At 52.7% G+C, this 14286-nt stretch overlaps 1 protein-coding gene across 6 annotated transcripts in view; it reads right to left on the bottom strand.

Moving 5' to 3' along the window:
- Positions 1-14286, bottom strand: part of Mad1l1 (mitotic arrest deficient 1 like 1) — a 322152-nt gene that overhangs the window by 121519 nt on the left and 186347 nt on the right. For all 6 annotated transcript variants that reach the window (XM_075974631.1, XM_075974638.1, XM_075974645.1 and 3 more), the window contains one exon: positions 7099-7155. In XM_075974631.1, coding sequence (XP_075830746.1) covers positions 7099-7155 — 57 coding nt within the window. The remainder of the gene's footprint in view (positions 1-7098; positions 7156-14286) is intronic.

Here is a 14286-nt window from a genome sequence, read left to right as displayed (position 1 = left end):
TATAATATGCCTAAACAGTTTCGTCATCCAATGCTCGATACACAACAGTCTCCATCTGGGCCAAGCACACAGATGGTGGTGACGGGACCAGGGCTAGGGCTCTGGAGGGCTCTCAAGCTACCACCAGCTCTCTAAAGCCTACTCTGGGAAGATGTCTCAGGTCTCCAAGAGGTTACTCTGAGATGACAATGAAAATTCTGAATGGAGTCCACTGTTCAGGTCAGCTCTAGGCCCACTGGGACCCAGGGAAGTGTCTGAAGTGCTGCATCTTGGTAAAGGGAGAGAGGGGCCTTAAGCTGAAGTCTCTATTTCCTCTTCAGCCTGGAGAAAGATATGGGGTACCTGAAGCTGCATAGCCAGTGCCAGCCACCAGGCACCTTGCTCCTGGATGCAATGGGCCACCTAAGTGGGAAGCAATCAGAGAGGCCAGCTTATAGTTTCTACCCAGGACAGCCAGCTCATCACTCCAAATCCAGGGAAGGGAATTCTGGCAGCTCCAGAGGTGCCCAGCCCAGGGAGAGGGCTGCTGCAGAGCAAGCTGGCTGAACCCCATGAGGGATAGATAGGTCAGCAGCTGGAAGGCAAGTGGCAGGGTATGCACTGAGTCTGTGTAGCTTCACTCTAGGGGCCCCACAGGCCAGGCCTGGAAAAGTCCAGTATCTCAGATGCAAAGGACAGAGACAGAGTGGAAGGCTGAGGAGGTTCAGAAACAATGTGAACAGCTCTGCCAGCAGGACACACTGGAGACTATCAACCTATTTTAGTGGGGCTTCTTCTCATTCTATTGAGCATGTGCAGGGTGCATCCTCAGCAGGCACAGAAGGTCTAGGGGAAGACATTCAGGTAGAAAATGGGGCAGTGACCACTAACTTGGTCATGCAAAACAGTAGGGTGTCTGTCCCCTTCAGGGTAGTGGCATGAGAGGGGGGTGACTGGACCCGCAATGGGGCCAGTTCCTTCAGAGCTTCCAATGTGCAAAGCTGGGTTGGGAAGAACCAGGAAACAACTTCCCTAGAAACCTAATTGGCCACTGGGCTCTTGGCTTCTAGATGGTAAACCCACGAGCTTCTGCTGCTTTCAGCTGCCTGGGTGCTACATGCCTTTGTGTTAGCACAAGATCAGCCCAATGTACAACCACGGAGCCTTCCTGTTCCCTCAGAATAAGCCCAGGGAAGCAAGAGCTCAAGTACACGCTTGCACAATGTGGCACCTGCCTCAGTCTGCATGCCGTGCCTGCCAACAGAGGCATATACTCAGAATGGGAGAAAGGTAGGAGCTTCACCACCAGCTCTGTGGAGGACCACAAGAGGGTTCAACTGTGGAGTCAAGTACACAGACCTTCTCATGACATGTCACAAAGAGCCTGTTCCAACGACAGACACCACAGAGTGGCAGCAAATTAACTGGCCATCCAGCGTGCAGTCCCCATGGGAGGTTCCCTACACACCATGTCCCTCCAGAATGTGCTGCCCAGTGACACATCAGGATAGTCACTAAGACAGGATGAACATGTCAGTCTCAGAAGCAGGATGGGCTGACAGGAAGTGGTTGGCTGGGGTCACACTGGCAGGCTGTGAGCAGGCCAGACATATGGAGAGAGCATATGAAACAATGGTCCCCAGCACTCATTTCTATGACATCCTGACTCAGAATGCCACCCTAAACAGGCCTTTCCCAGATAGGCTGTCACACAGCCCTCAACTCTTATGAGCAGCCAGAGCTCTAAGAGACCAGATGCTGGGGATCACACACTGCACACAGTCCTCAGAATACAGGTCCTTCTCCATATGGAACCTAAGGGCCTAAAGTGCTGGGATCTTCCCCCCCACCCCCAAGATTTAGGGCTGGAGAGACGACTGCTATTCTTGCAGAGGACCAGTGGTAGCTCACAACCACCTGTTAACTCCGGTTCCAGAGAATTCCAACTCTCTTTAAGGTAAGTATGACACATGCCTTTAATTCCAGCACTTGGAAGGCTGAGATAGGTGAATCTCTATGAGTTCCAGGCTAGCCTGGTCCATGGAGTGAGTTGCAGGAGAGTGAGAACCCAAGGATACATAGAGAGACACTGTCTCAAAAAAAAATTGTTATTTTTGTTTTATGCATGAGTATTTTGGCTACACGTATGCATGTGTGCCATATGTATGCCCAGTGCCTGTGAGACCAGAAGAGGGCATGGATCCCCTGGAACTGGAGTTACAGATGGTTGTGAGTCACCATGTGGGAGCTAGGAATGGAACCCTAGGTCCTCTGTAAGAGCAACAAGTGCTCTTAACCACTGAGCCATTTCTCCAACACCCTCCTACGCACACACAGTCTCTTGTTTATTTGTGATCAGGTCGCATGTACCCCAGGCTGGCCTTGAGCTTATGATGGAGCTGAGGATGAACTTCTAACATTCCTGCTTTTACCAACAGAGTGCCAGGATTATGTGCATGTTCCACCGTACACCACGCAGTGCAGAGAATGGAACCCAGAGCCTCATGCCTGCCCAGATGAGCACTTGACCAGCCAAGGGCCAGCCCCCTGCTGTCAGTTCATCACCCCGAGCATCTGCTTGTGAGGAGAATTCACCTGTAATGTGCTCCTTTCTGGATGGCCACAGAGAGGGAAATGATATGCAGAAGTTACCCTTGGAGATAGCACAGGGAAGAGTGAGCGAGTGGTCAGCAGATGTACCAGACCCATTCTACCACAGTCTCTTTGGGGGCACAGGCCCCCTCCTGATCTACTAGCTCCATTGGGAGTAAGGCACAGAGAGGGCAAGGAGGAACCATTAGGGGGAAATGGTAATCAAGAGAAATGACTGCTTAATTACACTTGATGGGGTGGGGGTGGAACGGAGATGCCTGGTAAGACAGAAAATAAATCCACATTTCTAGCTCCCTGAAGTCTATAAAATATTGGAGGCTTTTTGTGGTTGTAATCAAAAACCTCATTTCTCTAGCCACTGCTAGCTGGATCTAATTAGGGTGAGGCATTCTAACAACGCAAGTCTGGCCCGGGACGTTGCTCGTTGTGGTATTAATTGCATTTAAAGAGGAAGCATGAACCACACTCATGCTCACTAATTAGTGTGAGGTTACTAATTAATAACACAAAGTCAAGCTGCCTTTGTCCTGCCATTAGCGATTAGCTCAATATGGCACAGCTCTCCTTCTACCACTTGTGAACAAGCCTGGAGTCAGATTCCAGCAGAGGGCTGGGAGCTGCAGGGATCAGGCCAAGTACCCAGGCTGTGCCCCTGATCATGCTGGATGCCTGTGTGGTTCCTCTACATGCAGGTCACAGGAGTCTCCTGCCCAGGGTCAAATGGTACTGGCTCAAATGCTCCATCTCCACATCTCAGCCTCAGGAAGAGAGGGCTCAGAGGCAGGCTGAGCAGCCCACTGCCAGCTCCAGGGTGCACTTGCTCCTTTGTCTCTGGTCCTTCTCCATGAAGAAAAGAGCTACTAAAGCCTGAGGATTTGGCAGGCAGCGGGCATCTCGCAGGCAACTCACTTGTAACCTTGGGAAAGAGGTTACAACCAGAGGAGGGTGGACCAGGGGCCCATGCACAGGGAATGGGAGGGACGTGGCCACCACAGGCTGAAGGTAAACAGGATATAGAGGGGGGCCTTCAGGCTGGCTTCATCACAGTTCCCTGGGAGACACTGCTAGGCACCTGTCTTCTACAGGTCTAAGGACATGAAATGACATCAACTGCATCTCTTGGGAGCCACAGCAGAGAGAACCAGGAGCCACAACCCGGGCGGGGGGCACTGGAAATGCAAGTTTAAGTCTAGAAAAGGGGGCAGTTGTGGGTGTGCCTCTAATCTGAGCACTCAGGAGCCTGAGGCATGAGAATCACGAGTTTGAGGATAGCAGCCTGGATTACAAAGTGGGACCTACACTCAAAACACCAACAACAGGGCTGAGACAAAGGTTCCGTCATGAAACACTACCTCACAGGCAATGAGGACCTTAATTCTGATCCTCATGACCCACATAAAAAGCCAGGAGTGGTGGATAATGCTTATAATCCCAGCGATGGTGGGATGGGAGGTGGAGAGTCAGACCCCTGGGGCTCATGGACTGGCTAGCCTAGCCCAGGTGCCAATGTGCCAGACCAATGAGAGACACCTGAGATTCTCATCTCACGTGCATGCACACATACATTCATATGAGCACACATGTACTCAAATATGTACTAACAGACACAAAGAAACAAAATAAGTAATAAGTAATCAATAAAATGGAGGAAATAAATGTAGTTGCCAGCAGTGAATGCAGCGGTGAGGGCTTCCAGAGGGGACAGAGAATGACTGGGCATAGGGTCACTGCTGTGTGGTGGAGCTGGACATGTAACTTGTGCGATGCACTGCTCAGCAGAATAGTGCTCCTGAGATGCAGGTCTGCTGCTCTGAGGAAACCTCCCTCACCAAGCTCGGTGTGGCCAGGAGACAGGCTGCAAAGATGCCCCTAAACCCTGCAGCATATGGAGGATGGAGACTGTGAGACAAACACACGTGTGACCAGCTGTGTCACAGGTCCCCAAGAACTGCCACTTCTCATTTTCCTCTTAAATGGGAAGGAGACGAGAAGGGAAATAAACAACTTGAAATGACCTAAAATTAGGCAATCAGAGGCAGAGATCAAACACTGGGCTGAGGAGGCAGCTAAGGCTGCAACCCTAAACAAACACGAAGAAAATCTGCCCCAGGGGCCAGCATCCAATTCAGCAGCATCAGAGATATGGGCATCTTAGAGCCTGTGGCACCTGCCCCTCTCTCAAGGGTCAAAGACAGCCATGTTTCACTATAAGCTTGCATTGACCATTGTCTTAGGGTTTTTGTTGCTATGATGAAACATGACCAATGGCAACTCAGGAGAAAACGGTTTATTTCACTCACAGTTCCATATAAAACTTAAATCATCAAAAGCAGTGAGGGCAGGAACTCAAACAGGGCAGGAGCTGATGCAGAGGCCATGGAGGAGTGCTGTTTACTGGTTTGCTCCCCATGGCTTGCTCAGCCTGCTTTCTTATAGAACCCAAGACCAGCAGCCCAGGGGAGGCAGCACCCACAATGGGCTGCCCCCCCCCCATTGATCTCTAGTTAAGAAAATGCCTTACAGAGAGATCTTATGACTGCATTTTCTTAATTGAAGCTCCCTCCTCTCTAATGACTCTAGCTTGTGTCACGCTGACATAAAACTATCCAGCACCACCATTGTCCCCAAGTCCCCTACAACCTGGGGTAAGCAAAAAGGCAGGGCTGGGCTACAGAGATAGACCAGGGAGAAAAAGCACTTGCTATACAAGCCAGAGGACATGAGTTTGCTCCTCAGCACCCAAATGAAGCTGAAATTGGTAGCAAATGTCTATAATCCTAGTCCTCCTTCCTATGGAAGGATGGGGGTGGAGACAGAGCTCAGAGGACAGCTAGCTGGGCACACAGTGGTAATGAAACACTGTCTCAAACAAGCTGGAAGGCAAGGGCCTATCTCCTCTGACTAGATGCCAAGGTGCATATGATGTCAATACAGACTGACACAGGTCAAGTCCCACCCTGTCAGAGACCCCAGGATTCTAAGTCAGTCTCTAAGGGGGTCCAGGCACTAAGTGTTTCACAGGTAGTTGGAGTTTCAATAAGGGACACAAGATGAGAGGACCAGCGAGACTTTAGCATATGCCACTTTGTGTACCCCACAGTCATGCACCAAGATGTGGAAACCTGTGAGAAGGACTTCCAGGAGCTACCTAGTACTAAGTGCCCAGGAACAGCTTCTGCACCCTGCCCCTAAAATGGACACAGGACCTACAGTTCCTCCAAAGTGACATGGGAAATACAGGGCAAGCAGCCTTGCTTCTGTGCAAAGTGGACCCTGGGTGACAGCAAGCTACTTAGCCACAGAACCCTGGGCCTGGCATGTGCTTAGCACAACTCATTTCTAATTCTTCTTGGCCTCGTGTACATTATGAAAACAAGGCCCCGGGGTACATTCCAATTCAGGTCAACACCAAGGAAGCCACGCGTGTTGATGCACAGAACATCAGGGTCTCCCCGGGCTGTGCAGACTGATGCTCAGCTCACAGAAACTCCACACCCCCACACATGGCTTCCCCAAGGCAACAGCAAACAGGCCACCACTAAAGGAAGCTGTACATTTGGATCACAGGGATGAAGCCCAAGAGGCCACACGTGGAGACAAAAGGGCTACCTCACTAGGCAGCCCACAACCAACACTGCCTGGGTAGAACAAGGTCATACCACCCCTGACAACCTCCCAAAGTTAGAGACCCACCCCACCCACTGACAGATACCACGCTCTGTAGTCCACAAACCCTCCTCCACACTCACTGCTAGATATAACACCCCACAATCTAAGGACCACCCACTCTTTGCTCCCACACTCTAGACCAGAGGCTTGCCTGGCCTGCCACCTCTGACCACAGCCCCAGGCACCTTCCCCTCCCCCATGCTATCTTAACTGCCAGCTACCAGCTGACTGGCACTCCGCTGCTTAGGCCCTGCTTGGTCACAGTCTGACTCCCATGCTGATAGCAACACATTGTGTCCACAGCACCTGGTGAGTGGGTAGTGGGCACACCCAGCATTGTACAACCTCCCCTGGTTCTGTATTCCACCATTGGCCTCTCCCACGCCCAGATCAGAATCTCAACTGTAGCCCAGAACCCTCAGAGTCCTACAAGCCAACACTTGTGAATTGGAGACCACACTCTGAGTACCACAGGCAAACCCTACCTGTGTTATCTAACCCACGTCCTGATGCCCACAGGCCTATGTTACTTAGGCTGATGTTGGCCAGGCCCAAGCCCTTAGCTATAGACTCCCAAAAGGCTCCCATGACTCCTGCTGGCTCACACCTTGACATCACATGAGGGTGGGCAACAAGACTCAATTTCTACCTCTGCTCCTTCCGCTCTGCAGTTTCTAATGTCGGAGAAGCATGGTCACACAGGAGGATGTGCCTGTAGGCCAAGTCCTGCCAGGAAAAGGCAGGAACTCCCTTGTGCATGGATCCAGGACTTCAGGTGGCCTGTCTTCAGGCTGCCCTTCACCACACAGCACCAAGTGACCCCCACTCAGTACTCACCGTGTCGGCTCTCTGCTTCTGAACCCCAAGGTCCTCCAGGGCCTGAGACAGCTGAGCCTGCAAGATAAGACCAAGAGGATCAGGGTTGAGGGGAAATGCCTGCCAGCCTTGGGGTGAAAGGCTCACCTCAGCCTCCAATCCATGCTGAGTTGGCTAGGGCCACACTGCCACCTTTGTCAGGCCCTGGGTAGTGTGAAATCCTAAGCTCACAGCAATTCCTGCTGTGCAGCCATACATGGAAGAAGGCCTGAGGAGAAAGTTGGCCAGCCGCCTCCTGCAGTCTCCCATTCTAGAAGCACTAAGGTAGGGGCTCCCCAGCACAGTCACTGCAGGCAGACTGGGAAGGGGCAGGGCAAACCCCTACCAGGGACACCTGGCCTACTGTCCCAAAAGAAAGAAGGCTGTGCTTGAGCAGCAGGAGCAGCAGCAGCAGCGTCACCGACTACAAGTCCACAAGGCTCCACACCCAGAGAAGGACTGCCTCCCAGAGGGTGCCCCCCCCCGCTGGGCTTTAGCAACCAGGTGAATGGAGCAGGCTATTGGAGGCTGCCCTGCTGGAGGCCACAGCAGAACAAGCACAGACTCAATTCCAGCACAAGGCTGCGAGAGCCTAAGGGTCAAGAGCCCAGACCTTGGCTTCAGGGTGCCACGGGCTCCATCCTCTTGAACTCACAACATTGCCTCCCACTGTAACAGCACACACACCTCAGTGACTGAACGCATCTGTTCTCACAGGCCCTGGTAGAGCCTTCCCTGGCAGGCAGTAAGTGGCATGGCCAAGATGCTTACAAAAATACATCCCAACCACAGGTAGCTGCTGTGAGCCATCTATAAATGTACACCACTTACAGAGCAAGGATGTGGTCACCGTCACTGAGCTGGAAGGACGCTTCCTGCCCAGAGCAACAGAACTACCCTGTTCTCAGCTCTGCAACAGGCAAGGGGACTCCTTCCTGTGCTCTGTCTACTGTGAGGATGGCCCTCCTCCTCTGGGGGCTGCCACAGGCTGGGCACCCTGCAGACACCAGGGCAACTCGGTGCCTATGGGTGTTCTCCTGGCACACCATGCCCTCCCGCAAAAGAGCTTTTCTTAGGAAAATGAGTCCAGAAGCCAAGCGTCATGAATCGGCCAGTGGACAAGGCAGGATTTGAACTTGGGTCTAACCTGTGACTCTCAAGACTGGAAGAACTACAAGGCCTACATGTCTATCACCAGAGCACATGATCTTCCCCTCTGCTCCAAAACACACCACCCTTACTGCTTTTGAGTGAGGGGATGGAGGACAGGGACTGGCATCCCCTGCACCTGACTGGCCTCAAGGACACACACGGATCTGCTACAAAGTGGTGAGGGGGAAAACAAACAGTGTGACAGCAGAGCGGGCAAAGAGGCAAACAGACATCTCCCAAAAAGGAAACGCACACAGGCAGCAAACACACAGAAAGGTAATTAACATGGTTAGCAATTAGCCAAATGCAAATCAGGACCAACAGCGAAACACCACTCTGCGAAGACAGGGCTGGCAGAGCCCAGGAAGCGCTGGGGCGCTGAAAGGGAAAGGGATGGGAATTAAGCGAGTCTCCATGATGGTGACAGTGGCAGCCAAACTGAAGCAACTCGGATGACCTGGCTTCTCCGTAGGGTTTCATGTCTCATAACCTACCCCAGGTATGTCTTCAAAGGACTGAGAGACACACGCCTGGGCTGAGGAAATGGCTCAGCGGATAAAGCGCTTGCCACATAATGGTGAGAATCTGAGTTCAGATCCCAAACGGCCATTTAAAAGTAAACACAGTAGCACACATCTGTAAACCCAGCGTTTCTACGATGAAATGGAAGGCAGAAGGCAGATAGGACTCCCTGGAAGTTCTCAGGCCAGCTGGCCTGGTGTTCAGAGTGTGAATAAGAGCTCCTGCCTCAAAGACACGAAGGTAAAGACCAGTGACCTCGGCATACTTGAATGCGCTCTCCCTCTCTCCAGTTAGCTTTAACCGTGGCCTTGGCCAAGGTAGGGTGGTGACAACCTTCCTTCTATGACCACCACATCTGTAGACAGAAGAGGGGCTGGCGGCCACCACAGCTCCACTAGCACTCCCTCCAACACCTGCATCAGGAGATCAGGAGATAACCAAAGTTCCCCAGAGGACTATTAGAAAACACTTACTCCAGACAGCCATGCTTGGTGGGACAGTTAGCCAGAATCAAACACTATGCACATGACATGGCTCCCCTAGCAAGGGTTTCGTCTCTTGGATCAGCCGAGCATGGCTGGCTGAGGAAGCCTTCAGAGCACATGGCCTGGGAGGACAACAGAGTAAGCAATAGCTCTGCTGTGAGTGTTGTGAGAAGAAGACAGCTCAGTCATCACGCCTATATCCAGAAGGCAGGTCCCTTCTGAGATCCTAGGTCATGCTCACCAGAGAGCACCTTAGTGAAAAGAGGATGGCTGGCTGTGAGCATCGTGTCTGTTCTCAGGAAGGACAGAAGGACAGAGTCCTGTTGGCAGCCGAGCACAGAGCCTCTGGAGAATGCTGCCTCCACCAAGACAGTACACATGATGGCCTAGGCCTTGCCAGGAGATACAACACAGAGCTGAGGATGGAGGATGGGTGCAATGCCCAGCAGTGGGGGATGGGCAGTCGCAGGGCTCATGTTGCGGGCATCTAGATCAAGAAAGCATCTCCTTGTGGTGGCATCACAGTGAGTGTCCTACCCTTTGCAGTGACATAAGGGCCCATATGCTCGTACTTTCTCCTGAGACTTGAAAAGAGGGACAGACAGTCTATACATAGGAAAACAGCAGCAATGCACCTCAGTCCACCAGCTGTGCCTCATCTGTCCACAGCTGGCCCAAACATCTGGGCCACTGGCTAACGCAGGCAGTTTGACTACCATCCCTCTGTTCACATGGCACTAGCTACCAACTCTACCCAGCAAACTACTACCATGAAGGGGGCAAAGCCCAGCTTTGAGGCTACGCACAGGGAAGACTGGTTGGCAGACTGGTCCAGAGACGGGCCCAGGCTGGATATGGTAACAGCAGCCCAGGACAGGCTCTAGAGAGGCAGACAACAGTGCTGGGCCAGCACAGCTGTAGTTGTCTCAGGTGTGGTTAAGGTGACAGGTAGGCTAGCACACCTTTCTTACCCCAGCAGAAGCACTGACAGCGCTGGCCATGGTCCCCAGTCAGGCTCTGGGGACTGTGCGTGTTCAGACACAAGCCCTGGACATGCGCCACCTGTGACATTCCATCCTGCACAGAAGCCTCGGCAGGGCTATTTTTATCCTGAAGTGAGAAGCGGCGGCCTGATGATCTAGCACCCCTGCAGGAACACAGACAGCTTGGAGGGGGAGGCAGTAAAACCTGCAGAGGATGCAGGCTGGGACAGGCCATCCCAAGCTCTGAAGGGGGCTGGTATTACCTTCTGCAACACCACAGCATAGCCTGGCTGGGAGAACCCCTGAGACGAGAATATCAGCCCTATATGGACCCAAGCAGGCAGAGTCCGCCCAAGGACAGAGTTAACACTGAAGAGGCCAAGACTCAGAGGTTTGGCTTTTCCTTGGGTTATGAGTGTAGCCATGGATGCAGGAGTCTCTCCCTTCTACACGGATGGCAGGCACAACACCTGCTTCTGGGGGCTGCAGAGCAGCCAGCTCCTGAGTAGACAGCATACTCTGGCATTCAAAGTTGCAGACTGTGGTATGGGTTATGGGAGTGGAAGCTCTGAGGGCAGCAGTGGGCTCTGCTGGAATGGAGGAGACAAATGGCCCCACCCTATACCATCCCACTCCATTCAGGGTTAGTGATTCCATAGAGACCACTCCCTAGCAATCCTAGGCACTTAACTAGAGACAGGAGATTCCCAGGCTCCAGCCCACACACTGGATCCAATACTGACAGAGGGTCCTGGTCTACAAGTGTTCCCACAAACCCTGCAGGGGTGCTGACGGAGCTCAGATCTGGGAACTGCGGTGGTGGACAGTCAATCTGGCATGCAGCTGGGATTCCAATGGCCGCCTATCATCTGTGTGACTTCTACAAAGGCTGTCTTAACATCTGATCTCAGCTCTTAAGAGTATTTGTCCTTTATGAGATGGGCCCAGTGGGCTAGGGCTATAGGCAGTGGCAGAGTGATTTCCTGGCATACGTAATGCTCCGGGTTCCTCCGGTGACTCCCTTCAACCTCCTGGATTCACTTCTTGGAACCCTTTGGAGCTTCTCCACTATGCTGCACCCACAGTGCGGTCCTCTCACCAGAAAGCAGCATGCCAGGGCGTTTGTGAGGAAGTCTCCATGTAGCTAGCAGCGCTGTAATCTGTTTTAATTAAATACGCTGGAAACACAACTCAGGTGACGCGTGGCATCCAAGTGCCACACACTTGTATTTATGGCTCCGTTGACAGAGGACTCGTGACATCTGCTTCCAACCTCCGCAGCCGCTTTATTAAATGGAATAAATAAAATCCGGGCAAAATGGCAGCAACCCTGCCAGAGACGGGCTACTGGGAGTCTCCCGCTCCACATTTCCAGTTTGTTTTGCTGAGCTGATTCTGCTGGAATCAAAGCATGCCTTGTGCTGGAACTGCTGGAGGACATTAGTCCCGGCCAGGACTGCCCTGAGAGGAGGGCCTGCCCACCCATGGCCAGCCCTGGGGCTGGCACATCTGCCCTCCCGTGAACAAAACTGGCAATGAACATTCCCAGCACACACACACACACACACACACAGAGCGCACAGAGGGTAAAGTGGCTACCTCACAAGAATGAAAGCATGAGTTCAGATTCCCAGCACTCATGGAGAATGCCACGTTTGGCAATGGGCACCTGAAGTCAGTGTGGGGAGCTGGGGACTGAAAGAGCCTGTGTACTCAACAGCCAGCTGGTCTGGCCACATCTGAACTCCAGGTCAGGGTGAAAGGAAGGCTCCAACATTGGCCTGACCTCCAGATGCACCAGTAATGGCATGCACATGGAAACACATGGAAAACAGAAAAGACAAACAGAAGGGAAGACTAGGGACAAAAGTACAAAGGAAATAGGTGAAGGGGTGGAGAGGCAGAGAAAGAGGGGAGGCAGCACCACACACCCATGATGAAGCCTTGAATTACCTCATGACTAGTGATACTCTTCCTGTTTCCCTGGGCCCTCCTCCCTCTTGTCCATGAAACTGGGGAAAGAGCATGCCTGTTCCTCGATGGTTGGTGTGCAGTCAGACCCCACACCAGGGTGCTTCCTTGCACACACCTCTCCACTTTCCAACAACCCAGGACTGCACACATAGGCAATGTGAGGGCTCACTCTCCACTCCACTCCGCACTGCACAGCACAGGCAATGTGAGGGCTCACTCTCCACTCCACTCCGCACAGCACAGGCAATGTGAGGGCTCACTCTCCACTCCACTCCGCAATGCACTGCACAGGCAATGTGAGGGTTCACTCTCCACTCCACTCTGCACTGCACAGCACAGGCAATGTGAGGGCTCACTCTCCACTCCACTCCGCACTGCACAGCACAGACAATGTGAGGGCTCACTCTCCACTCCACTCCGCACTGCACAGCACAGGCAATGTGAGGGCTCACTCTCCACTCCACTCCGCACAGCACAGGCAATGTGAGGGCTCACTTTCCACTCCACTCCGCACTGCACAGGCAATGTGAGGGCTCACTCTCCACTCCACTCCGCACTGCACAGCACAGGCAATGTGAGGGCTCACTCTCCATTCCGCACTGCACGTCTTCCCTGGAAGACACTACTTATGCCCCAGACTTGAGCCTGCTTGCACAGCTGCAAGGAACATGTGTGTGTGGGGGGTGTCTTTAAGGAAGGAGGTCCACGAAGTTACGTAATGTTTTTACTGTGTCAACACAAGCAGCTCAGCTAATAAACTCCTGACAAGACTTTAAAGCCCTCCAGGCATGAACCATTTCCCAGCTTCTGTTATATGAATTTGACTGTCCGGTAAGGCAACAGAAAGCTATCTTACATGGCTGTTGCTCTACAACCTGCAGCAAGACCATCAAGACCTGTGAGACCCATCCATTGGCCTGGGAACACAAAGGGTTGGATCAAGACAGGGCTGCTGTTCAGTGTCCCAAGATGATGCCTGGCCCCCTCATCTCAGCCATTCTCCAGTCATTCCGCACCTAGGAGGTGCTAAGCCTATTCTGGGTGTAGCTCTTAGACCTGGCAATGAGTGAATTCTCTAGAAAGCACCCACCAGGGATGTCAACATACTCATGGGATGGGGAGAACAAGAGACAGGAAGGTTTTGTTTGGGCCACCCTTCACCTTAGACTTCAGTTTTCCTAACTGCAAAAAGAGACACTGAGCCCTGTCCCCAGGAGTCTGGAGAGATCCTGAATAAGGCTGCGCAGACTGCACTCACAGGTGGCAGGTGACATGTGATTAACAGAGTGACCTGAGATGGTCAAGGTGTGCCTGCTGAACCCCCCAAGTGTGATAAAACCAAGCTGTGGCTCCATGTACTTTCCTCAGAAAGCTTGGGGCTGGTGGCGACAATAAGCGTAGGCCATGGATCCGCAGACTGGGCAGGTGCTGGCAATGGCCAGGGTGTGGCTGTAAACAACAAGTTTTATGGCTGCCATGGGAAGTCTCTTGGCTCACTGTGGCTGGGTGGTTTTTCCACCAGTCTTCCTCACAAGTAACCCTCAATTCCCAGAACTTCTGACTCGGGGAACACCCGCTCCCATCTCACCAGAACCCCTGGAGTCACATCAGCCTCTGCAGAGGCAAGCCCTCTTTCCCTGCTCCTCTGGGTCTATGCACATCTTGCCTTCTGTGCTTAAACAAACTGGCTCATCTCCCTTCTCACTAAATGGGAACTCATATAGCACCCAACTGTATACACAACTCAACAGGGCAGTAACAGAGTGGGGAGGAGAAGTAAGTGGTCGGGGAAGAAGCATGCTCCTAAGTTCAGGCTCCAGGACAAAGCTGGGAAGCAGAAAGCCAAGGCCACCTTCATCCTTGCAGCTCCCTTCATGCAGACCACCCAGCTGTGGCGCTCTTACATCTGCCTGGTTCTTCCCTCTGGTCAAGCTTTCCCAGCATATACCAGTTCCCTGCCATCCCCTCCTCCTGGCCATTCTTTCCAGCACCTGCCTAGCCCCCTCCAGGCCAGAGTGGCTAGACCCAGAAAGCAGTGAGCCTGTTTGCTGCCA

The sequence above is a fragment of the Microtus pennsylvanicus genome, chromosome 1 (genome assembly GCF_037038515.1).
Source record: "Microtus pennsylvanicus isolate mMicPen1 chromosome 1, mMicPen1.hap1, whole genome shotgun sequence".
Classification (NCBI taxonomy): domain Eukaryota; kingdom Metazoa; phylum Chordata; class Mammalia; order Rodentia; family Cricetidae; genus Microtus; species Microtus pennsylvanicus.
The sequence above is the reverse complement of the archived record's forward strand: the minus strand, read 5'-3'. Positions and strand labels throughout refer to the sequence as shown.